Consider the following 27045-nt stretch of genomic DNA (forward strand, 5'->3'; position numbering starts at 1 on the left):
AGTTTCTTAACTCATGCACATTTACAAATATAGAGGGATGGGTGGTTAGGCACCTATTTCGAGTTTAGGAGTATAGAAGTCACAACATTTATTCTTAAGATAAATACACTAACAGAAAAAGTTGATAACTGTATTTTTGTGCATCAACTAATGAGAAACTTCAACAATATTAATAAAAAATGATAACCATAGACTCTTGGAATGTTAATGGGATGGTAGATAAAAAGAAAAGAAATTTAATCATGCACCTCACATACCAAACTAAGGCTGATATAACTTTCTTGCAAGAAACTCACTTAGATGACCAACTTTGGGTTAGGGAAAGGAAAAGAAAATGGGTTAAAACAATAGTTGCTGCAAATTATAGTTCTTTGTCCAGGGGAGTGGCCATTATAGTAAATAAATCCTTCCAAGGTGAGATTACTTCCTATGAAGCTGACTGAAAGGGAAGATGGGTATTATTTACTACTTAATATCATACTTTAAATAAACCATTACTCTTTCTTAATATATATAGCCCCTGCTCAAATCAACAGCTCTTCATTTATGAAATCTTTAATTTATTAGCCAAATACCCAAATCATCTGTTTATTGTAGGTGGGGACTGGAATGCTTTACTAAATCTAGATAAGGATAGATCGCATAATAAAAACAGTCAGTCACAATCTACCACTACAGCACTTGAAGAATTACAAAATACATTTGAACTAGTTGACCCTTATGTTAAATTTCAATATGATAAAACAATGTCAAGATTCACTTTCTTTTCAGCCACTCATAAAACTTGGTCCAGGATAGATGCTTTTCTGATTTCCCTTGCTTTCCTTTCTAACAAATTAAATTATGCTGTATCACCTAGAACTCTTTCAGATCATTCCAAAATTAGACTTTTAATAAACTTTCAAGCTCATAAACAAAATATTTCTTATTTCAATACCTGGACGTTAAATCCTAAAATTATTTAAAACCAAGAAACGACATAAGAAATTCAGAATGTGCTAGCCCAACTTCAGAATGATTTTATATCGATCAAATTCCATGTGACATACATTGGGCGGCTATCAAGGCGGTCACCAGGGGTATTATTATTCAAAAATCTGCATGGCTCAAAAAAAAGTATAACAGTCTTAAGAATGAACTAGAGTGTCAAATAAACACTGCTGAACTAGAACTTCAGGAAAAATATTCTAAAGAACTTGAAGAAAAAATAATTGATTGGCAAAAACAATTACACAAATACTATTTAGAAAATATCTTCTTCTTAGAACTAAGGTCAATATATCAATGTTCAGAATGGGCGCAAACACCATCAAAATTCCTAGCTAGACTAATTAACATAAAAAGTGGACCTCCTAGGGTCAAAGAAATAAAATATGAAGGACAGGTGAAATATAAAGATCAATATATAGTGGACGCTTTTGAAGATATTTATAAGAAATTATACAATATACCCTTATCATCATCTACAGACAGATTTGAGGATTTTATACATAATATAAGCTTTCCACAAATTACAGAAGATCAGAGGAAACTCTTAAAATCACTGTTACATTTAAAAGAGATAAAAGCTGCAATAAACAAACTAAAATTAGGTAAATCCCCTGGGCCTGATGGATACACATCAGATTTTTATAAGCTATTCATGGAACCTATCTCCAAAGTGTTATTAAAAGTTTTGAACTATAAAATACAATATGGTATAACAGACAAATACTTAAATAACTCCAAGACAGTGTTGATTCCTAAACCGCATTCTGACCCAACAGATCCAGCAAATTATAGACCAATAGCTGTCATAAACACTGATCTTAAGATATTAGCCCATGTTATAGCAAATAGACTTAAGAATATACTCCCCTCTATTATTTCCCAACAACAAATGGGCTTTATGACAAACAGGCAAACAAATGACAACACCCTCCTTTTAGATACCATTGTAAGACTACTTAATAGGGATAAATGCCCCAGATATGCCCTTACAGTAGATGCAACTAAAGCTTTTGATAGAGTAAACTTACACTTTCTCCTTAATATACTGCCTTTATATGGTTTTCCTCAAGACTTCATTAAAATGATCCAGGTTCTCTGTCAGAAAGATTCTACCACTATACAGGTAAATAAACTTATAACTAACCCTATACTCTTATCCAATGGTACAAGGCAAAGATGTCCTCTTTCGCCATACCTATTTAATCTTTATCTAGAACCCCTCCTTCTGTTTATTTCACAAAAAAACTTTCATCATATTCCCAGAATCCACAATACAAATCTTATATACTCGGCCTTTGCTGATGACTTAAATATATACTTCCAACTCCCCACTACTGACCTCCCAAAAATACTTAGTTATTGATGAGTTCTCGGTAGTTTCAAATTATAATTTAAGTTTAAACAAATCACACATATTTCCCCTCAATCCTATAGGGCATAAAGTTGTACTTTCCTATGAGTGAGATCAAAATAAATTACCAGATAAAATATCTAGGAATAATATTTACTTCAGACGTCAAAGATATTATAAACAGTAACCTACTAACTACATGGACTAGTATTCAAAACGATATGGATAGATGGAAGAACATTAATATGTCTCTACTGTCAAAAGCTAGTGTTGTCAAGATGAATTTTCTACCACAAATACTCTTTCAATTAAATGCTACCTTTTCAAATATTCCCCAAAACTTCTTCCTTGCCATGGAAAAAGCTATATCAAGATTCTTATGGTATCCCAAATCTACCAGAATTAAATATGCAAAACGTGTACTCGCCAAAGATAAGGGGGGATTGGGGTTACCTGATTTTAAGCTTTACTATAGTATAATTACTGTATACAGACTAATACAAATAATAAACTATGACTCATATATAAATACTTGGACACCCCAGTGGACCAAAATCTGGTATGAACAGTTGAAATCCCTTGGCTGTAATATCAAATCCTTACAATTCTTGAATTTAAACCAGACTAGCATATACACGAAGAATTTACACCCACTAATTAAAAACATGATTCTTACAACACCGAAACTATTTAAATCATTGTAATTAGCTGACGCTTTTGCCCTTATACAACCATTACACCTAAATCCTAATTTACTAATAAATAATAAACCAGTAAATCTAACAAACTACCCCCTGATAAAAAATTACACAATATGGGATATATACCAATGGAAAGACTCTAACGTGGGGCAAATGAGACTTGAACTCAAACTTCCTATGAAATATAGTATTATCCTCAACCAACTTCATCATCTTTTAAATGCTAAATTCTTACAAATACACACTGACTTACAGAACATAGATTTAGTTAAATTAATACTTGAAAATCTTGCGATTAAAGGGAAAACAATTTCTAGGACTTGTAAAATTGTAATGAGTGCAGAACATCAGAATTCTTTATTATTTTCAAACTATTGGCAAACGAAAAATCAATCACTGACTGAAGGAAATAAGAAACTAGCCATTGAAAATACAATCAAATTCATTCCTTTCAAGAAGCTGTTATATACACAAATTATAGTAAATAGCAATCTATATTATACCTTATCTAAATTAAATAAATTCAATCCTAACTTTTCGCCTATATGTCCCCATTGTCCGGATCAAGCAGCTATTTTACATGTCATGTGGAACTGTACTAAGATACACAACTTATGGTGTTCCTTGAGAGTAAGATTAGAGAAGATGGGATATGAAAAATCAACCCTTACTTGGGAGACAGCTATATTGTACATTAATATCAATCAACTCCCAAAAATATTAAAACATGTCTTTATTACGATGTGCCCCCTTATTAAATTTTTTATTACAAAGAATTGGAATGTCGTGTCACCAATTACATGGGAAAATTGTAGCAATCTTGCTATCAAATATATCTCATCTCACAAATTAATTTATTCAAAAACAAAAAACAAACGCTATTACCAAAAATATTGGGGTCACTTGCTAGATATAATTCTTGACAAATAAAATTTGCCTACAAATTGTCATGAAAAGCTAACGTTTAAATAAGAAATGAATGTAGTATAACCAGTCTTTCTTGCATCTTCTCCCTTTTCTTAGTATATGTGTAACTAGATATTTTCCCTAAACATACAAATAAATGGTTACATTTCTATTTTACTTTATATATAGACTATCCCCATTCTAACTATCCTTTATGAGACCAAATGAACATAAGAATTCTCATACTTTACTTGACGATGTAGTGACTTCTTGTGTATATATTGTATATATGTGTATATATATATATATATATATATATATATATATATATATATATATATATATGTATGTGTGTATATATATATATATATATATATATATATATATATATATATATATATAATTTTCTTGGAACGAGATTGTTGTCTGTTTTCTTTAGATAGGTATTTGTATTGTTTATTTGTGTTTTTGAGTTACCGTATTGTTGTTGTTGTTTGAAAAAAGAAAATTGAAATAGAGATTTTGGGGGAAAAAAAAACATTAAAGTATACGAACAGGTCAGAGTTCAAAGTGCAACCTAATCTATTGTCATAAAGATGTGGAGCCTCTTGTTGCATTAAAATGCCTATAAACATAGTTTGTGCAAGTGTTTCATAATAAAGTGACTTAAAAGCAATTTAAAAAAAAAAAAAACCCTACAACAACAACAACTACCAACTAAGATCGACAAACAAAGCATTTGTTGAATGTTTTGAATATTTTTATATCATGATTATGCTGAACATCATTGTATTGAATGTCTTGAATATTTTTTGTATTGTGTTGTACTGTGTGGAGCTTTTCTCCCTGGGCCTCCACTGAAAATAGGTAATTTCTGCCGGTAAACAAATGTAAAATAAATAAGTAAATATTGAGAGCTGAATGACTGACACTGAGCTCGGATATGATGGAGCAACATGGTGAGGGTTGGGTCACTCACACTGAGCACTAGGATATGATGGAGTGACATGACAAGGGCTGGATCACTTACACTGAGCACTAGGATGTGAATGAGTGACATGGTGAGGGCTGGATCACTCACACTGAGCACTAGGATATGATGGAGTGACATGACGAGGGCTGGATCCCTCACACGATGCACTAGGATGTGATGGAGTGACATGACAAGGGCTGGATCACTCACACTGAGCACTAGGATGTGATGGAGTGACATGGTGAGGGCTGGATCACTCACTGAGTACTAGGATTTGATGGAAATATTTGGTCAGTTTTGGGAAGCCTGAGGATGCAGTATGTCTCAGGGACTTGTCAGGGTGATGTGATATGGTTGTAAGAGATGAAAGAAGAAACAACAGTGTGGACATAAACTAAGGTTAGAGAAGCATATAGGCTGTTGTAACTTAAAATGTCTGAGATTTACTAGTAATAGATGATACGAGGAGTATAAAGAAAGACTGTGCAGTGATAGTAGGTAGAAATAAGAATGTGCTATGATTTGGGGAGGATAAAAAGGGAAGAGCACATGTAGTTTATGGGTGCAAAGGAGGACTTCAACAATAATAAAAATTGTGTCAGAGAAGAGTGGTAAAAGTACAATGTAACTGGGTGTTGATGAAGTGCACAATGTACTTACATTCAGAAACTCCATTATAAAGGGTGTTAAGCTGTGAAATAAGGAAAAAAAGAAAGTTTTTTTTTTTCAGTAGAAACTGTCAGCAGACATGTTGTGAAATAGTCAGAAATGATATAGATGTTCCCATACGATTGTGCTTCTGTGTGTTGGGGGGGGGGGGGGAATCTGGAGGTAGAAATGAGTAGATGTGTCCCAGATAACCGGGACAGATCAAAAGTAGAAAGGGAGAATTGCATTAGTATCATGGTAGAGTCCTGTGACTCAGATTCAATTAGTGGCCCAAGTGCTTGCCAGAAGAGGCAGGAGTGGATGAGCATGCCCCTCCTGTGCAGGGAGTGCACATGCATGTTGATTGTATTTCCTGGTGGAGACCAGGAAAATTTTCAGATTGTTGATGGATGGAGCATCCTAGTGATATCAGCCTCTTAGGGAAGTGTGGGATGGTGCAGCAATGCTGCTGATTGTACATCTTATCTACAACTATAGTTAGGTTGAGGGCAGGGAGGAATAGGGCCTAAACATATAAGCAAAAAAGCACCTCTGAAGGCCGCATTAATGATCACCCTGATGGTAGGGAACAAATGGTCCTATTTATAGGCAGAATTGGCAAAAATGTGCAAAACAAAATTGGAAGGGACATGGGAGAGGATGAACAACTGCAACTTTGCCACCTGTTTTCATGTTGGACATAGCAGGGCATAAGATTTCTGTGCATATCTTTAGATGTTCATACGAAATGTCATTTTTTAGAACTGAAGTTCAGTGAGTGCTGTCCAGAGTAAACATTTTTATGGACAGCGATTATGTGATGTGCTAAGTAAAGAATATAACTGTATGACAGAGTGGGCATTGTATGAATTGTTTGATGATGACGTTAATAGATGCAGCCAATAGCAGTATGCATCACTCATCATGCAAGACTAGTCATGCACTCCTCTCATTCCTTCTCACACTTGAAAAATCTCTGTAGTGAAATTTGTTCGCTTACAACTGTTGCTTTGTTTGGTAAAAAAGTATTTGTAAGGTTAGCAGACATTTTGGAAATGTTGTCAAAATGTAATTGCTGCAAATACTGCCAGGTAATATTAAATCCATTGTACCATGCTGTGACTTGTGTGACTGGGTATAACCAGTCCATGTCTTTGAATCGGTGAATTACCCCAGAGATTAATAATTCTATATACATCTGTGTCATTCATGTTCTCAAGAAGGACAACTTCTACTTCCATGCTTCCCTTTCAAAGACGGCTAGACCCTTGGAAAGGAATAATTTTAGTACTGCTGCCACTGTGTACTACTTCACATATTTCCTTGGTGCCATGTTACTGGCCTTCAGACTAGACTGGACTTTAGTTTCTTACAGTGGATTTGGGTCTTAAGACAGTTTACCATGTATATTTTGATAGCTGCATGATGTTCATTTTATGTATTTCTTGTTACAACCTTTCGTTGTTCCTTTATAAAAGTTTCAAGAAAATGCACATGATCAAAGTTTAAAATGTCCCCCAGCAATGCTCACACACAGAACAGTCCCATATGACTTATAACAGAATATGATTAATCATTGCATCCTTTCTGAAGTAAAACTATGTTATTCTGTTTGATTTCCTGACATTCAAGTATTGGATGTATACATGGCTGCAAATGCTTATTTCTCAAACTTTGCAAAACTATTATTAGCAAGAACTTAAAAATGTAATGCTTTGTTTATAATAGCTGTAATGCATCAGAAGTTGGAGTCTTGCAGCATTTACGTCCTAAAAGAACATGCATTTTATCCCTAGGGATTGTTCTGTCCAGTATAACCCCCACCCCTGACTGTTAGAATAACTGAAATGATTCTGGTAGTACAGTATGTGAGATATTGAGTGTGGCATTAGCACTTCCTCTGTGTGAATGAAGTTGAACTTCTGATTAAATGATTCTGTAAATTCTATAAAATTATGTAGTAAGTCAGGGAACAGATCTAGCATTGGTAGTAGGTTGGTATAGTAAATGTCCATAGAATTTGTCTGCATTCTGATTCCTTCCAGGTCACCACTAAGTTTGTAAGTACAGTAATAAGTTGGTAAAATAAAATTAATTTATTTTTCTTCCCAGCTTCCCATTGCAGCTTTCATCAGGTGTTGTATTTATTGGCAGCCTTGGTGGGTATCTATATTAGCTTCTGAATTTTACCCTGACAGGCATTTTCTGCTTCTTGGTGCAGATTTCACATTGAACTCCTTAGCTTGGTATTTTTGACCATTTATCTCCTACACTTATTTCTAATGGATTGTGCTGTGCAGATTTTTCTAGGATCTGGTAAACAGAACACCATATTAGCAAGGTTCCCGGGTATGTGTTCATTATTGTCTTGTCTTATTCTTGTGCACATCACCTGCAGTGGTTTGGCATTTTTTGGACATGTTTAATTCTTATGAGTAATGCCACTGTTATGATGCATCTTAAGGAGAACCGTAAAGATTCTACGGAGTGTCAGTATGCACATGGCCTCGTTTAGTCTCTGCAGTTGTAAGGTTTTGTTTGTGACTTTTAAAACACTTTCAGAAAGTGCAGCTGCGTTATTCCTTATGGGGTGGGGGAACTTAAACATATAATGTAGGCCCTTTCTGAGTTCCTTCTGTGCTGTCAGTAAGTAGACTGAGGAGTGTAATGAGGTGTGATTAATGGGAGTAGCTATGCCATGGATCCGAGGGTGGCATACCTCTAGACTCACATGCTTTTTCAACCCTGCAGCTGTTTCCTGCTCTGGTCTCCACTGAGTTAGAACAAATGCCCCATCTACACCAGTTCAGCATTCACTTGTCCCTACCCGCTGGTAAGGATGAGCAGGTATAACCTCATCATTCCTTCCCTGCATATACCAGTGTCTGTAAACACCCAAGCTACTAGTCTAACTTGGATCATACAGTTAGTCAACATACCTTTTTGTGGCACACCTAGAGAGTTAGCAACAAAGCAGGAAGACTGAAAACACCAAGATTTCAAAGTTGTGAGCCATATCACACCACAGCATTTACAGTAGTTTAAAGTTATTTAGTGAGACAACAGAAGTGTCATAGTGCAAATGTATGGCTTAGTTATGTTAGTCAAAGTTTTCCTCTGGTAACCAACTACATCTGTCTTCAGTCACCTTCATCTTTTGTTAGTAATCGTGAAGTTAATAAAATGGGTTTGTTCAAGTCATCTTAGGCCTTGTACATTAAAGTAACAGTTGTTTCATAAGGTGAATCATTATATACAAGTCTGTATGTATTTAAGCGATTAAACACACTAAGTACATATCCTTATTTTCAAGGATGAGCGGGGGACCTTGTCTGTTGAAGTGATATGCACAGAGCTACATAGTAAGCATGTGGTGACACAAAGAATCATATCCATGATGAAGCTCATTAGCAGCTCATAAGGCTAGCATGAGATAGCTTTGCTTAATATTACCATTTTGTTTTATAAGAGAGTCAGTTTGCAGCTGTCAATTCAGCTCCAGGAAGAGTTTCCTGCAACAACACATTCAGTGCTTGAGAGACCATCAAGATGTTTGTTAGATATGAGTAGTAGCAGTTTGTCAGTCATTTATGTCCTCAGTTGCAGCACTTTCCTTGCCAGAGCTTCTGTTTTGGTTTAAGACCTGTGCAGCCCATCTTTGTGAGTCACATGCCCAGAATAACAAGTTTTCTCCATGAAAAACTAATACTACTTACAATTTGAAGAGCCCACTGTCAGTATAAACTGAAAAAGAGAGACAAGTTGTGTCAGACAAGTGAGAATGTAATGCACTTAATTAGGCAAAATAGAGCTGCATGGAAATTGTACTGAAAATTGTTAAGCACTAACATGTTCATTATGTTTTTAATGTTAATTATAGTTAGCAGAGTTGAACAGTTTCAAAGAACAGACAAATGCGAAAGTACTGCCCAGTATGATAAGGGTCAGAACAGTCTTCTGCAGATTCAGTGTACTGCTTCAGGTAATCCTTTAACACTCTGTGATAAGTGTGCATACTCTAACATTTGTACAGACAAATGCCATGCATGCTCCGCAGAGGATATGTTCATAGGTAGGTACTAGGCGCCTAGCCAGAGTGTGTCGGCTTTCACTGCCCCATTGATTAACTGATCCTCTGTCAAGCAGAGCCAATGAAGTGATCCCAGGAGTGTATTTTAAGTTACCCATCCACTCGTCAAGGTTTCTCTTGAAGAGTGTTAGAGAGGGGCTCTGCCTAATGTAGTTTGGGATTTTGTTCCAAAGCATGGGGAGTCTCTGTGACAGGAATTTATGCCTCCAGCATGTTCTATTTATTGTTGTGGCAAGGTTTAGCTCTCTAGAGCACGTCGCTTGCAGTGACTTGGATTTCTTTAGGTGGAGCATGTCCATCAATTCTGAGTTGGACATGGCTTTGTAAGTCACGCAGAGATCACCTCTGAGTAAGCGATATGCCACTGAGTACAGCCGGAGTTTTTTCAGTCGGGCTGTATAGGACATATTTTTGAAGACAGTAATCGTTTTGGTTTGGTACTTTTGTGGTCTCTCCAGCTGTTGGAAGTGTCTTGTGAGGTACATCCCAAGTGGGGCATTGTACTCTATGATGGGTCTGATGAGTGACGAGTAGAGGTGCACTATAACCTCTTTATTTCTAGATGGAAACCCTTTAGTAATTAGATGGGCCACATAGAAGGATTTCCTAATTACTTTGGCAATATGATTGTCAAAGGAGAGATTACTGTCTACCTGGGTCCCCAGATCTCTTATTACCTCTTCTGTATTAAGGGGGCTGCCACCTATGTGGTAATTCGTGGGTGTTTTTTTTTTCCCAAACGGGATGACTATGCATTTTTTGGCATTTAGCTTGAGGCCATGACTTTGACACCAGGTGTCCATCTCAGTAAGGCCCTTTTGGGTGATGTCCGTGTCAGCCGGTGAGTCAGTTATGGCTATTAGTTTGCAGTCATCGGCGAACTTGGTTAGCCTAAATTTGACAAGATAGCTGCTATTGGCGTGCACATGAAAAGTTGCTCCTGCTACCGAGTTTCCAACAGATGTGCATCATATATTATTGGATATCCCATTTTGAAGCACCACTTTATGTATCATGCAGAACAAGCGTTCAAACTTTCACTTTCCTGGTACCAAAATAATTTTTTTTCACCTTCCCTCCTTCCATTACCACTGTTATTAATGCTGCAGTTGAAGATTTAATTAACAGTGGATGAGTCTTTTTTCAAGATTCTGTGTGATCACATTGTAATATATTGATGACTTACTGATTAGCATACACAATTTGTAGTTGAAAGGGTAATGTTTTCATGCTAGACTGTTTCATGTAAGAAAGTAAGTACAGCTTGGCAAATCAAAAAAGTTAGTTGAGAATATTGCCTAATTCAACATGCATTGTGTAGCATCATTTTCTTAATAGTAATGGTGCCAGTGATCACAGAAACAAAATATTTTCAAATAAAATATTCCTTGACTTCCTGTTTTAGACATCTGACTAAAACTGAAGTCCAAGATTCAGCTTCGGTCAACTGAGCCTTGAGTAAAGCAAGTGTTTTGGGAGATTTTAAGTAAAGTTTAAGTACTGCGATATGGCTGTAATATGTAAATGCAGATGTTCTTTGTGTTTCACTGTTGCAGTCATTTCATTTGGGTTATCTGCTTGCAGTAGCCCTCAGTCGGCCTGATTAACAATGTCTTGGGTCCTGCGTCGGTTGCTGTCCCTTCTATGACATCGGGTCGTCGGGGGTATAAAACATGCAGCTGACACCATTACATCACTCTTTCTTGCCGTGCGGTGCCCGAAGCAGAAGCAGTTCACAAGTGCTGGTCGGCCGACTCTTGAAATTTTCGTTTTCCAGTTTCAGAACTGAAGTCTTCAACTAAAGCTAAGTACCCCATTGGGGAAACTTTTTCTTGCTCCTTACCGATGTCATTAAAAGTTAATTGCATTACTTGTGTAAAGCAAATACCTCACAAAGATTTTAATTCGTACTGTATTCCTTGCCTAGGCCCTGACCACAACGTACCTTGCTGTCGGTTTTGTGCTTTATTTAAACAGCGCACTATCCGTCGTCTGTATATTTTTGCTTCTAAATATTTCGGCTCTCTGTTTAATTATCCAGAAATGTTGTTGGTTAGCCATTCAACCGGAAAAACGCAAAGATAAAGACAGAGACAGGCCGCTGAGGTACAAAGCTGCCGACAACGCTTCTTCTAAGCCAGTCGCCAGTTCGTCGGTACTCAGTAAGGCGCTTTTGCAGCCCCCGATACCCACTACTTCTGACTCGCAGGCCTCTACTGAGACCCATTCAGAGTCCAGTATCCCACGAGATGTTTCAACTGTGGAACCTGCGTATGTCTCTACCTTGGATGGGTCCGGAGCCACTGTGCAGGCACCGGCTTCTGAGGGTGTATTCAGGCCTATGGACTTGCATATTAAACCAACGCCTCCTTCATTTAGGCCAAAATCTCGAACCATGCCTAAGAAACCGACGCTCATGCCGCATGCTCAGGCCTCTATGCCTAAAAAACAAATGATAAGAATGGCTGAAGATCTTATAACTCTAATCAGGGGAAGCCAACCTCCCCCTTCTAAGAGACCCAGGACAGAAGTTGTTTATGAATCTTCTTAACAGGTTTCTGATTTTTCTGATTCTTCTGATGATCTGGATTTGCCCTTATCTACTTATGAGGATTCTGATGCAGAGGACTCTATTACCTCTGCTTTCCCTCTGGAGGATTTTTCTTTTGGTGAAACCTTACATACTCTAAGGGAGCATTTCCACAGGGAAAACCAGGATTTTTCTGATTCAGGAAAGAGGCTTAGGGATTTCTTACTCCTGCCTCATTATAGGCCTTTAGCTATTCCTCCTGTACTAGACATTGTTGATGCCTTTTCAGAATCTACTTTGGCACCTGATTCTTTGCCTCCTGCTCCCAGAAAACCTAACAGATATTACAGGGTTCCTGATTCTCACAAGTTCCTTTTTAAAAATCAAATTGTGGATCCAGAGACTATTTCACAGGGACCCAAAGGCATTAAGGCTTCCATGCTAAAATCCTACCCCCTCTGATAGAGACTCCAGGGCGCTGGATAGATGGGGCAAGAAAGTTTACACTTCTGCAACCTTGGCCATTAGGGCTTTAAACTGCCAGTTTCATATGTTAAAGTATCAACAACATGTTATTGGATTGCTTAAACAGAAAATGATGTTAATTACTGACTGCGCTGAAAATAAAGAATTACAGGATTTAATGCATTCTGCTGAAAAGGTTGGAAAACATACTTTGCAATGTGGATTTGATTCATTAGAGGCCTCTTGCAGGGCTGTTCTTACTGGGTCTGTGCTCAGAAGGCATGCTTGGCTTAAGGAGCAATCTTTGCCTGATCATGTTAAAGCTAATTGTTGGATGCTCCCTTAAATCAGGAACGCCTGTTTGGCAACAAGGCTGAGGAAGTTCTTAAAAAGATGGAAGATAAAGCTAAATCTATGCAGACTGTTAAAGATTTCTTACAAGTTCAGCCTCCTAGATTTAGTAGTTACTGGCCCTCTAAAAATTGGTCCTTTCCAGCCCCCTCCAGGTCTTCTCAAGCCAAACCCAGCCACAGCAGAAACCCCAGGTTTCAGTCCCAAGGGACACACAAGACTAGGCAGTGGGGGATTTCAGCACCCAAACCTGGGAGCAGTAAGACTCCCCCCTATGGAAAACCGTCTCAATGACTTGCCTTTAAAACTTCCAAGCACTTCCCAACTGAATGCTCTTTTAGGCGGAAAGATCGGTCTGCAGGCCAAAAACTGGGAACTCATTACCCAGGACAAATGGGTTTTAAATAGTGTCCCAAGGATACAGATTTCATTTCCACATGTTACCAACACCAAGCGGGTGGCCAGATCTACCCTCAAATCAGTGGGCAGAGGCCCAAAATCAGGTATTCTCTCTTAAACATGGGGGCTATTCAGTTGGTACCAGAAGAGGAAAAGGGACAAGGTTTCTATTTGAGACATTTCCTGGTACCCAGAAAAGGCAGTACATGGCATCCTGTCCTGGACCTTTCTATTCTAAACACCTTTCTGGTGATTCCAAAATTCAAAATGCTGACTCTTCACCATCTGCTTCCTATGCTAGGCAATGATGCATGGCTGGCAACACTAGACTTAAAAGAAGCATACCTGCACATCCCTATCAGGGATTCTTGCAGAATATACCTACGCTTCAAAGCAGGCTACATGCAGTATCAGTTTGCTGCACTGCCCTTTGGCTTATCTGCTGCGCCCAGGGTATTCACAAAGTGCCTAGCTCCAGTCATTGCATTTTGCAGGCGAAGAAATGTTCAAATATACCCATACCTGGACGATTGTCTAATTCAGGCAGAAAGCAAGGACATTCTTTTTAATCATCTGGCCTTTGTTCAAAGGATACTGACTTGTCTGGGGTTCACCATAAATGAAAAGTAATCCCACCTTGTACCCTGTCAACAAATTATATTCCTGGGAGCAAGTTTGAATACAGCTTCCCAGATGGCTTTCTTCACAACAGAGAAATGGATACATTTGACAACTTACTTCAACCAAGTGGCCACAAAAACCCAGCTATCTGCAAGGCAAATACTGCAAGCCTTGGAGTTCATGGCCTCCTGCATTCTTCTAATTCCATATGCAAGGCTGCATATGAGGAAACTACAGTGGTATCTCAAAAGCCTATGGTGTCAACATTCACAGGATCTAGAAGCAAGGATTCCTATCATACCTTGCCTAAGCCTAGAGTTCCTTCGGTGGGCAGAGGCCTGCCACCAAAACAGGGGACTACAATTCACATTACCCACTGCCGCACAAATCTTAACAACAGATGCATCAGACTATGCATGGGTGCTCACCTGGCAGGGAAGTGCATTCAGGGCAAATGGAACCCAAGTCAAATGCACCTGCACATAAATCAAAAGGAAATGTTAGCTGTGCAGAATGCTCTGACAGCCTTCAAGGACCACATTCTTCCAGGACAACTAATGGTAAAGACAGACAACACCACTATAATGTGGTACATAAGCAAGCAGGGGGGTACACATTTTTACCCTCTCTGCAGACTAGCCATGGCATTGTGGAACACATCCTTGAGCTACCAAGTGAATATACAAGCTCAATTCCTGCCGGTTAAACTAAATACACTGGAAGACGGACTAAGCAGAAACCTCATGGACCCACACGAGTGGAAACTGGAACCAAGGATCTTCAACATGTTGACAAGCAAATGGGGGAGCACAGATATAGATCTGTTTGCCTCCCCTCCAGAACCATCAACTGGACACATTTTGCACAAGGATTCCCCACAAGCTAGCTTGGAAAGTGGATGCTCTATGCTTCAGCTGGAAAAAACTATCAGTTTATGCCTTTCTTCCTCTGCCTCTGCTCTCCAAGGTACTACTAAAGATCAAACAGGACAGGCAAGGACAATTTTAATTGCACCAGACTGGCCTCGCCAACACTGCTACCCACTCTTGCGCAGTGTGTCACGCTTGGCTCCATGGCACCTGCCTCAGACTCCATACCTGTTGTCTCAGCAGGAAAACCAGATTCTGCACCCTCAGCTGCAAACTCTGAACCTAGCAGCCTGGCTAATTACCTAATCTCTCCTTTACCATCCCTCAGTAAATCAGTGATGGATATAATTTTAGAGGCAAGGAGGCCTAGTACTAGAAAATCTTATACTGCAAAATGGAAAAGATTCTGTGCTTGGAACCGATCTCGAGGAATGAACGCAGCAGTGCCCAATTTACCTCAGGTTCTACAATACTTGACTGAGATGCTTCATAAGGGCTAGTCTTTTTCCTCCATCAAAATTCATGCCTCAGCCATTTCAGCTCATTATAGCACAGAGCCTCCCCTCTTCTCTCACCCACTGCTCAAGCAGTTCCTCAAGAGGGGCCAAAAATTTAAGGCCACCCAGGAGAGCTCCAACTCCAGCCTGGGATGTTAACTTTGTCTTGGAGAAACTCACTCTTCCTCCTTTCGAGCCAGCTGCTACTGCAGATTTAAAATTTCTTTCCTGGAAAACAGCTTTCCTTTTGGCAATCACTTCTGCAAGAAGGGTATCTGAATTACAGGCCCTTATGGCAGTGGAACCTTTCATCATCTTTCATGCAGACAGGGCGTCCCTCAGAACCAATCCCTCCTTCATGCCCAAGGTGGTATCAAGTGTGGCTCTTAATCAGTCCATTCATTTGCCTACCTTATTTCCTAACCCACAGAACAAAGGGGAATGGATACTGCACTCTTTAGATGTGCACAGACAGCTTAGATTCTACTTAGACAGGACTAAACCTCAAAGGAAATCTGAACAACTGCTGGTGGCATTTGCTGCAGGGACAGAGGGGAAAGCTATTTCAAAACAAACCATTTCAAAATGGATAGGCCACTGAATTCATTTTTGCTATAAGCACCATGGAAAACCTATCATACAGGGCATCAGACCCCGTTCAACCAGGGCTGCATCTACCTCTACAGCCTTTCTCAGGGGTGTCCCTACTAGGGACATCCTAGAAGCTGCTACCTGGAGTTCTGTGCATACTTTCACCATGCATTATCATTTGCCAATTTTCTCTAAATCCAGGGCTAGTTTTGCCACCGCAGTCTTGCAGGACCTTATAGCTGGCCCTAATTCTATTTAAATTCCTCCTCCCAACCTTAGCTTTGGGAATCTACCCAAATGTAATGACTGCAACAGTGAAACATGAAGAACATAGTACAGTTGCGTACACTTACCATAAATGTAGATGTTCGAGTGTGTTCACTGTTGCAGTCCTGGTTACCCTCCCTCCAGCCCCCTTTTCTTCCTTTGGCTATACCTCTACTCTCACTTACTATGCTCTAAAAGCTTTTTGGTGTATTTGCTTTTATGTTGGAGGTATATCCTTGTATTTATAGATTTAATTGCTTCCCATTATGGGGGCACCTGATATCTGGGGCAAGAAAAACTGATGTAATGGCATCGGCTGCTTGTTATATACCCCTGACGACCTGACGTCATGGAAGAAGGGACAGCAACCAATGCAGGACCCAAGACTTTGTTAATCAGGCCGACTGAGGGCTACCCAAATGTAATGACTGCAACAGTGAATACACTCGAACATCTACATTTATGGTAAGTGTACACAACTGTACTTTCTGGAATGCTTCTGTCCCTGTTGTAGCCTAGAATTATCTGAGTTATGCATAACTGTTGCCCTGGCAAAAGCAAGAAACGGCTCTAAGTACAGTGTTACATGCTTGATTTTTGAGTGGGTATGACACACTGTTTGTCTGAAAGACTTGACCTGTTGTGGATCAGAAGGTGAAAGGTAACTAACTCCTTTTAGTCATGGACTACAGCATATTTTTAGAGACATGGTATTTCTAATGCATATTCATTTTTCAGTTTTTTTACACTGCATTTCCCAGGATCTTGCTCTGACCTATGATGATGTTTATCAAAGTCAGATTTCTGATATTCTTATGGAAGTTGGATTATCCTTAGATGTCTAGCCTACTGTCCTCCTTGGAAGTACATTACTACCTCAGGTCTCTCAAGTTCCTGGTTACTCAGGTGGATGGAAAAGTTCCAGTGCACTTACCAAAAAGAGTAGAGGAAACATTTACTGGTGTCCTGGCCAAATTTTCCCTAGTATTATACATGCATCCGGGTCTCCCATAAAAAGAGAGAACTAGCCTAGTGGGACTAACCTGATCAAGAAAAGATGAAATAAAAAGTAGTAGATGCCATATTTTATTAGGCTTGCCTTGGACTTTCTAATTCAGGTTTATTTTCTACCGTTGGCCAAAAAACAGAAGAAAAAAGATCAGTATTTGCATGAAGTTTTCAAAGGTGAATACCACCCTGTTCACTTGACTAGAAGACCACAAGAATTTGTGACCTAATGCAAATTTCCTCAAATGAAATTGTCAGGGAACTTGAGACCTCTGGTATACATGATTTATTTAATCACCTGAGCTATGGGAGTCCTCTTGATTCAAAACTGATGCATTTTTGCTCATTTATTACAAAGCTTCATGGATTTTCACAGAGTTACATTGCCGTCATCTTTTAAACAGAAATCTTTGCGTATATATACTCTTGCTCAAACTTGATGTGGAAATAATTTGTAAATGTATAATGTTAAGAGGTTGGGACTCACCATTTTTTATGCACTTCTGTTACCTTGACACAGTCAGTGAATTTTACATTAACAGATACCAGTGGCCCATGACAGTGAGTACAGGCATGTTGCTTTGGTATGTACATCATTTGATGGGGTATATGTACCCTCTTGTAATCTAGTTGCTTCAGGCATGATGGAAAAGGCCACATCTTTGATGTCTGTGTGCATAAACCAGCATAGCTCAGATTGTGAATTTATAATGAGCTATGTCAAGCTATCTTGAATTTCCCCTTTCAGCCATATGAGGTATCTTTGGTTACCCCTATTGGGAGACCTTAGAAGCCTTCTGTGTGAGAGGTAATGCTCCTTTTTCTGTTTAATGATGTGCATAATTATACAATTGATATACACTTTCATGACTGGCTAACTCAGTCACAATATTAATATTAAACAATAATACAATGTATGTATCTCAGCAAAATTATTAAAAAAATCTTAAAAACATATTATGAATGAGGCATTGTATAGCAGAACTAGTGTCTGTCATTGTGTAATAACATACTACTGCCTTATTGCTTGATTATCACCATTTCTTCTTTCTCCTCTGGTAAAATTAATTATCCTTAGATGATTGCTGCCACCTTTCTGTAGGAAAGTGAATGATCCAGATATGGAACTGAGCCTCCTGCCATGACATTTCCTTTGTGTAATTTGGTAAATCGGTTGGGGGAGGCCGATGTTCTGGCAGATGTCTTGATTTTAAGCTAGAGCCCACTATTGGGTCTTCAGCTTAATCAAGACAACGTTCAAGTAATTTTTCAGAAGTGGAACATTTTTGAGTTAGTGGACATGTTTTCTACTTGGTAGTAAAGGTTTGTTTCTTTCCAAAATAGCTGTAGCAGCATAACACATCCTCAGTGAAATGGAAGAAGGTTCTTTCATCTGTTCCCTGATTTCATGTTCTTTCCTGTCATTCTTCACTTATTGGTAAAGATTTTCATTAAAAGGTCAACTCAGTCTCATTACTATGCTGTTCTAGCAATCCACTCGGCTCAAAAGATATCCAGTCTCCCAGCTTTTATTTGAATTTGAAAAGACCCTCACTTCATTAAAGCCATTATGAAAATACCCTCACTTCATCTTCATTAGACACTGTCCTTCTCTGCACCATGTTCTAAGCTGTCATTTAATCAGTACATATCCCTGTTCTCTTTTCAAATGCTGAAGAGTCGAAAATGTATTCTTCCTGCATGGTTATTTGGCACCTGTGAGCTAAAATCCAAAGCGTATTACCAAGAAAGCTGATAACAAGGAATCCCAAAGGACCACAAAGCTGGAAACTGAGCAGATGACTTGTTTGAACTGTATGAGATGTTCATGTCATAGAAACTTTCTTAACTGCTACCATTAATGTGCAGTCACTTGTGCAAGTCAAACAACTGCAGTCAGTACATATTATACACAGTGCATTCTGGTATGTAATGATAAACACCCACCCCAAATGTTTGCACAGAATGAGATAGCCTTCGAGAAAACCACTTGGTTGTAGTGGAAAGTGTAGTGTTTTCATTTATTTGAAGTTGTGTGACATTGCACTGAATAATTTAGTGAGGTGTACTTAAGGGGCATAGCTAATTGTGCAGGGGTAAAACCATAAGGAAGGGTGGAGGTTAAGGGGTTGGCTGCCTCAGGCGTATGTTGTAGTGTGCAACTGGCACTGTAGAAGAGGAGCTGATTGGTTCCTGCACACAGTAGCTGGTACTCATTTAAGCAGCCAATTATCACTGCTTAAAGGACAGTTGGTCCTTGTGTCTTGGGAAATGTTGCAAGGAACTCCCTGATGCAGTTTAGCAAAGGTGGTTAACACAGTTTAGGAAAAACCCAAAGAACTGTTGTTTCAACACTGATAAATGTTTATACAAAATAACTCTTTGCTTAGCCGAAGGATTTTTTTTTAATTATAAATGGGCAGTAAATTAACTCTTGCAAAGAAATATTAAAGCTCAGTGCTATAGTTTAGTAAAGGTGTTTAATAAAGCAGTGATCTGTTATGACCATAAATAATGGATTCATTTGAATAATTTTTGTCTTAAACTCTGAGGGCTTTTTAGGTCACGATCTTCTTTGAAAGAATTCCTCTCATCCCACCCCACCACACAAACAGAGCTCATCCATTTATTAATGTAAACAAACTGTTTCACTCTAAGCTTTAGTGCTGTTTATTAACAATCATAAATGACTCTGACCATATAAGTCAACTGTTCAGAATGTCTATTTTTCCCTCATATTTTTGGTATATTCCTCATAAAGTTTGTTTTTTCTGGCAGATCATTGTAGTCACTAAACAATGATAGTCATTTGAGTTTTGGACTTCATTCATTCCCTTCAGAAAATGCACTCTAATGCAAAACATATTGTTCTGGCAACTTTATTAACTTTATAAGAGGAATATTTAAAGTCTGTTTCAGATTTTTGGGCTTTTGTTCACCCCCCCTCCCTCCCAAGTTATTATTGGCTCTGTCCAGAATTCTTTCATTTGGAGGTTGAGATATGCAAAGAAGTCTGAACAATATAGTCTACAGAGACCCATGAGAGGAGTTCCACAACAAGATGATTCATATGGAAATGTGCATGTAGTTCCATCCTGTAGTCAGTCTACCAAAATGTTTCATTTGCCCTGTATGTAAGTTATTAGTAGAATGATTTTGTGGTCTGTAAACCATTCTCATTTATAATTGCCCTTTGCCTAGGGAGGCAAGCAATCATCCCTCCTTCATTCTAAGTGTACCACACAAATGCTGCATTATCAGTATTTATCAGGAAGGCACCTGACAGAAGATTTACCTCAAGTACTCCCATACCAAAGTCTGCTGTTGTCTCCTAATGCTTGCTTTGGTGGCCACGTGTACCACACTCCATTAAGAAGGTAAACTTCAGTATATCATACAGAAATATTCAGTAGCCAGTCTGAAATAAGTATCAATAAAGCTGTTGAACATTCCTGAGTAAAAGCTACCATACATTCTTGCTGTTATTTCACAAATCCTACTGAAGTAATCATTAATTCATCAGTTTCCGTGTGCAAAATTAAATGCAAGCACCTTATTTTTAATAAAAACAAAATTGCATTTGTTGCTCAAATTAGAAAGCAGAAATGCCGTATCCTTTTACTTTGCATGACAGCAGGGACACAACTTATATTTATATGATTTTCTACAGAGGAGCTGCCATGTATGTGAGACTGCATATGCACGGCAGCTCATAATGTCTTCCTGCTGACAGCACTATATAGACAATAAACTCCATATTAAAAAAAAAAAAAAAACGGTACTTTTTCCATTAACGGTGCAACAGCTTTCTGGTTCTGGATTTTCGTTAACAGAGAAGTACCGTTATGTAGCGGAATGTAGCTTTTGTGTGTGTGGGTTGAGGTAGCGGCGGGCAACGACTGACAGTGAAAGTAACTTAAAGAGATGGGGACTGCTAAAGTTTTACTTATCTGTACGTGCACATTGTAATGCAGGAAGCCACAATGGTCCAAAGTAATGTAACACAAATAATAAGCACTCTGAAGGGTCAGTGTGTCACATTTAACAATCCTACAGTGACTAAGTAAAACATAAAAATATCTTATTTCTGCTTTTAGAAATTTGCTGTGACACCTGGGTGTGCTGTACGTTTCAAGTATTTGTCTGAAATAATACGTTCATTGACTGTTGGTTACAGGATGAAGAATACTGATGGCTTTTATTCCACAGTTTTGATAAATACCAACGCGCTTCTCTCTGAACAGCAGTGTTGCGATGTCAAAGGGGAAGTAAAGACGGCAAAATTACAGTTTCAGCTAGTAGGCGCATGTCATGGCAAAGGATTGTTTATGTCCTGACAACTTTTTTATCAGTTACCTTAAGCACCTCACAGAGGTAAACAGTGATGTCAGACTTGATTTTGGACTGAAACCTGTTGTACTTTTCCGTTAACGCAAATCAAAGCCCAGAAAGCTGTTCCGTTAATGGAAAAGTACCAAAAAAACAGATAAGACCTTTTTAATGCCGCTGTACATTTAAAAGATGTACACAATGACAGGATCATAGTCAATGCATACTTTACCCACAGTTGATCTAATTTGGTCACTCACGTTACAAGTAGAAATCTAATGCGTTTCCTAGTGTCTAGGTTGACCTGGTATACAGGACTCATACCTCACAACTGTACAGATTTTCACAGAATGTCCAGCTTTTTGCCTCTTATTTTTGATCTTTCTCATACAGTTCTGGTTTTCTGACAAGTCATTGAGGATTAAAGTCAGAAAATAATGGCAGGCATTTGAGATTCCGATTTTCCACCTTTCAGAAAATTCATCATAATGCAATACCTGTTATTTCATCAACTTTCTAAGTTTGTAAGAGCAATATTTAAAAAAAGTCACTATTTTTGAGCCTTTGTCCCCCCATTATGTATTTGTTCAGATTTCTTGCTCTAAGCAGTTGAGAGGTATGATGCAGTTTCTCTCTTTTCTTATCAGTCCTTCATCTTTTGTACACTGTCACAATGAAGCCCAAGTGGCTTTTGCAGCCAGGTTTTGTATTGTCATGCATTTTTTAAAGGTATGAATTCTGAAGTTTAAATAATTGTCATTATTTACTGACTTTAATCCAAAGTGATTTGCCAAAAAAAAAAAAAACACCAGTTCTGAGGAAGAGACCAAAAATATAAGGTAAAAATCTGGACGGCCTCCAGAATTCTGGATAGTTGAGAGATATGGGAATTTCTTGAGGTTTTTCCTTTCTCACACAACCCCGAGGCTGAATGAAACATCCCTTCTCCTTCTGTAGGATTTAGATGCTGTTTTAAGCTTTTGATCACCTTCATGCTGCTCTAGAAAATGTGCCTTTTCTACTCAAAGACAATGTAAACATATTACAAACTTAATTCTCACAGCTCCCACATGGACAAGAGTACTATCGCTATCACTGCATCACGTTCTGTATGAAAACACATCATTATGTCAGCAACAAGGATGAGTACCTCATTACTGCTTTATGATCCCCAGCCTTTGTGCCTGGAGGGCATGCACTCACTCCTTGATTTCGGCACACAGTTGTCCAGTTTACTTCTTTTTGTGCAGAGTTTGCATGTTCTCTTTGTGTCTGTGAGTTTGCAACAGATGCTCCCTTATAGCAAATGTCTGTGTTGGGTGACTTAAAAAAATGCTTATTGGCTATTAGCGTGCTGGTGGTGGTGTGTAAGTGGATATCTTCCAATGGACAGTTATCTCATCCGTCCATTTCTCTGCATGGTGCTCACTGAGGGCAGTGGTTAACTTTGTCTCCACCCATTCCCTGAAGTGGATTGAACGGGTAATCAGTGAATGAAAAATTGATTGTGCCATGTTCAGAATAAGTTGATCATTGCTTGAAAGAAGCCAAGAGACCTTCAGTTAGTAAATGTTGTCTAAATGGTAAAGATAGGCTTATTTAGCAGCTGAGCAGTCTTTGACCACAGATCCTGCTGAATTCCTAAAACTAGATGATTCACCTTTACAAGATAGTTTGAGTCTTCTGTCAGTCTGTACTCAGCTGCTTGCCATCCTACAACCACTGATCATGTAGCCTTTAAAGCTTTCCTGAATGAAGTTTAGCATTGGAGACTTGCTTCTTTTCCTAAAAATCTACATTTTTAGGACACAAAAATTGACCCATCAATTCTTTTAACCAGCTGTTTCTGCTGATTTAAATTTTTTTAATAGAAGACAGCATCTCTGTTGACAGTAACATACATCTGTCTGAGGTGATTTTTTTAGGTTGTGGGCCTTAATGTACAGCACAGCAAGACCTAATCCATCTTTTTAGCTTAAGTAATTTCCACTATCTTAGGTTGTGCAGCTTTCATTCTTCCCATAACACAAAAAGAAAAGTGAGGGATAGTGACTAGGAACATGCATACACAACTGAGACACTAAATGTGTGGAACCAGCACCCTCAGAGAATCTGATTACTTATTGTTTACTTTCAGGAAGGGTAAACAAGGTCAGCTTGAGACTAAGCAGGCATTGTCATAGGCAGCAGATCTTTCGTATTGCCCTCTGCTGTGACAAGAACACAAAATGCTATTACGGCATATTTTGCTAGGATAGATAACTACTTCTGGTACACATTGTAGTACAGTGAGCCCCCCACACAGACACACACTCAGTAAACATATACTGTTGTGTGCCATTGCTAAAAGAAATTAGTGCAGATGGAAACTATCCCTAAAACTCTGTGTTAATGCTACAAAATGACTTCTAGTTCTAATATGTCTGCGAAAGAGTTCTCCATACTGGAGAACTTGGTAGGGCAAGGGGTTCCTTTTCTCATGGTGATACCAGTTCTCCTTAGTCAAGTGAAGGGTGACACTTTTCCTGCTGATGGGGAAGTACTGTATTGGGAGCTCAGGGATAGGTGGCTTCATTTGGTGAGTGCACCCCCAAATAATAAGAGGGTACAGGCAGATGGTTTGTGGTTCTGTTTATGAGAACATGCTGGAACCACATTTTGAGCCTCGCTCTCCTTGGAAGTGGTGCTCTTCTGTCCCATCTGTAATTCATGCTTCCATGAATAAATAAAAATCCATTTGCTGGACCCATTGCATGATGTATCCTTTCAGTTCTTGCCTTCTGTGAAAGGGAAATGTGCTATTAGTGGAGTAGTGGTTGTAGAGTTCTGCAGGGGAAGTAATGGTCCTTAGACAGTCTTCCTGAAGATGCATGTGTTTGAGATGTTTATCATAACAGTTTTTTTGAAGGAGGCATTCTTGATACAGTACAAGAATGCTGGCACCTTCCTGATACTGAGTTTGGGCTGGAGTGCAGGTATTCCTCTGTGTAGTCTACCTAGTATAAGTAGTGCATTGTTACTGTGTGTTCAGTATTCATAGTTATTGCCGTGAGTATGAGAGGTGCTTTTCGAACTCAGAACTCATATCATTGATGACCTCATGCATGCAGAAGATCGTGATTTTCTGACACTAGTGACTAGAAGCCCAGATGTTATTAATGTTGTGGCAAGATTATCCCACTTGGTTAACAGCTGCTGTGGGGGTGAGCCTCAAACAGCTGCACTTGGTTATCAGCTGCTTTGGGTGTGAGCCTCAAACAGCTGCACTTGGTTATCAGCTGTTGTGGATGTGTGCCTCAGATAGCTGCATTTGGTTATTAGCTGCTGTGGGTGTGAACCTCAAACAGCTGCACTTGGTTATCAGCTGCTGTGGGTGTAAGCCTCAAACAGCTGCACTTGGTTATCAGATGCTTTGGGTGTGTCCTTCAGACAAACACACTTGGTTATCAGCTGTTGTGGGTTTGTGTCTAAGACAGACACCATTTGTTATCAGCTGCTGTGGGTGTGTGCCTCAGACAGCTGGAGTTGGTTGTCGGCTGCTGGCGGTGTGTGCCTCAGACAGCTGGAGTTGGTTGTCGGCTGCTGGCGGTGTGTGCCTCAGACAGACACACTTGGTTGTCAGCTGCTGTGGGTGTGTGCCTAAGACAGACACTGTTTGTTAGCTGCTGTGGGTGTGTGCCTCAGACAGCTGGAGTTGGTTGTCGGCTGCTGGCGGTGTGTGCCTCAGACAGACACACTTGGTTGTCAGCTGCTGTGGGTGCATGCCTGAGACAGATGCACTTGGTTATCATTGCTTTTGTTTTACACTCAAGGTAAAATATCAATTGCTTGTTTGTGACACTGTGGATGCAAAATCATTTTGGTGTGAGAAAGCAGTTTCCAAAATGTGTCTTGCTGCACTGTACTGTGTTGTGGTGCTTTTCTGACATTTACAGTTGTTAATTATTGTATTGTGTCATCACCATTGTTCCATATAGCAATAACCCACGCCTGGGTGTGGGTAATGCTAAATTTACCCACGGTTGGCGTGGTTTGGTCCCGAGGGCGAAGCCCGAGGGACCAAACAAAGCCAACCGTGGGTAAATTTAGCATTACCCACACACAGAAGTGGGTTATTGCTATTATACCATGACATTATTTAAGAAAAGAAACTATTACTTTTCTTAAATAATGGCATAGTATAATGCCTGTTTACTGCCCTTCCGCAGATGTCTGGCATCCGCGGCAGTTCTGATGTACTGCGCGCCTGCGCAGTACATCAGATCTGTGGGCAAAAGCAACGGAGAAAGCAAGATCTCCGTTGCTTTTTTTTTAGTGTCTCGCTATGTTAAATGAGTTTAACATAGCGAGACAGTTTTAAAATAAGCAACGGAGATGTCCGTTGCTTATTTTAAAACTGTCTCGCTATGTTAAACTCATTTAACATAGCACATAAAAAAGCAACGGAGATCTTGCTTTCTCCGTTTTAAAACACTGTCTCGCTATGTTAAATGGGTTTAACATAGCGAGACAGCTTTAAGATAAGCAATGGACATCTCCGTTGCTTATTTTAAAGCTGTCTCGCTATGTTAAACCCATTTAACATAGCGAGACAGTGTTTTAAAAAAAACGAGTTATACTAATGGAAAAAGTCCGGCGACGGACCTTTTTCCATTAGTATAACTCGATTTACAACGGGCACGCTGGCCAATCAGCGTGCACGTTTTGGGGGGGGGGGTCATGGTATAATAACAAAGTTATTTGTTTAGTTGCAGTCCCAAGAAGAAGAATGCATGTATTGTGGCAGTTGCCTTATTTTGATGGTTGTGAATTCTGACACTGTTCAAAAGATTAGATTTGAAATTAATTAATTTTATTAACATGGGGCATTGTATTTTTGTCATTTCTCAAAGTGGTTAACTTATGTTTCTACCTATTGTGTATAAAATTATTTTTATTTGTGAGAAAATGTTATTTATATGTACAGAAGAAAATCTTGAATTAACCCAAGGCACTTAAGGGACAAATATATTTCTAATCTCTGTCCAGAGTTAAGTAATTGGCAGGAAAAAGCTATCTTCATACATTGCAGTAGTTGTAATTACATAAGAAATTTGATCAGCTGTTATAGTTAGGATGCTTTTATTTTTTACATTCCATGTTTGAACATCTCCGTGGTCTGTGATGTCAGTGCTTTCAAAGGTGGAGTAAATATTTCATTATATGGAAGTGCAAACTGCTAAGAGCTTTCCATTTTCATTTTTTTGCAGGCTGCCTTGGCAGAAAGTAATCTGCCACTGTTGAGTAGCCCCTCCCTGTTGAGTAATACCACGAATAGTGGGCTGCTTCATGTGGGCCACGATGACGTTAGCAGTACTGTGGAGCAGGTGAACAGTAACAGCAGCAGTAGCCCTCCACGTCACTCCCCTCCACATCAGCATTATGGGTGAGTCTGTAAGCACCTTTTACTTTTATAACAG

The 27045-nt window shown here is 39.0% G+C and overlaps 1 protein-coding gene across 3 annotated transcripts in view; it reads left to right on the forward strand.

The window, feature by feature from the left end:
• LOC122806392 (forkhead box protein P4-like) overlaps window positions 1-27045 on the forward strand; it is a 1692547-nt gene that overhangs the window by 1654197 nt on the left and 11305 nt on the right. For all 3 annotated transcript variants that reach the window (XM_044076752.1, XM_044076754.1, XM_044076753.1), the window contains one exon: window positions 26836-27011. In XM_044076752.1, the coding sequence (XP_043932687.1) occupies window positions 26836-27011 (176 nt within the window). The remainder of the gene's footprint in view (window positions 1-26835; window positions 27012-27045) is intronic.

This window comes from Protopterus annectens, chromosome 7.part0 (genome assembly GCF_019279795.1).
Source record: "Protopterus annectens isolate FY-2018-M chromosome 7.part0, PAN1.0, whole genome shotgun sequence".
Classification (NCBI taxonomy): domain Eukaryota; kingdom Metazoa; phylum Chordata; order Ceratodontiformes; family Protopteridae; genus Protopterus; species Protopterus annectens.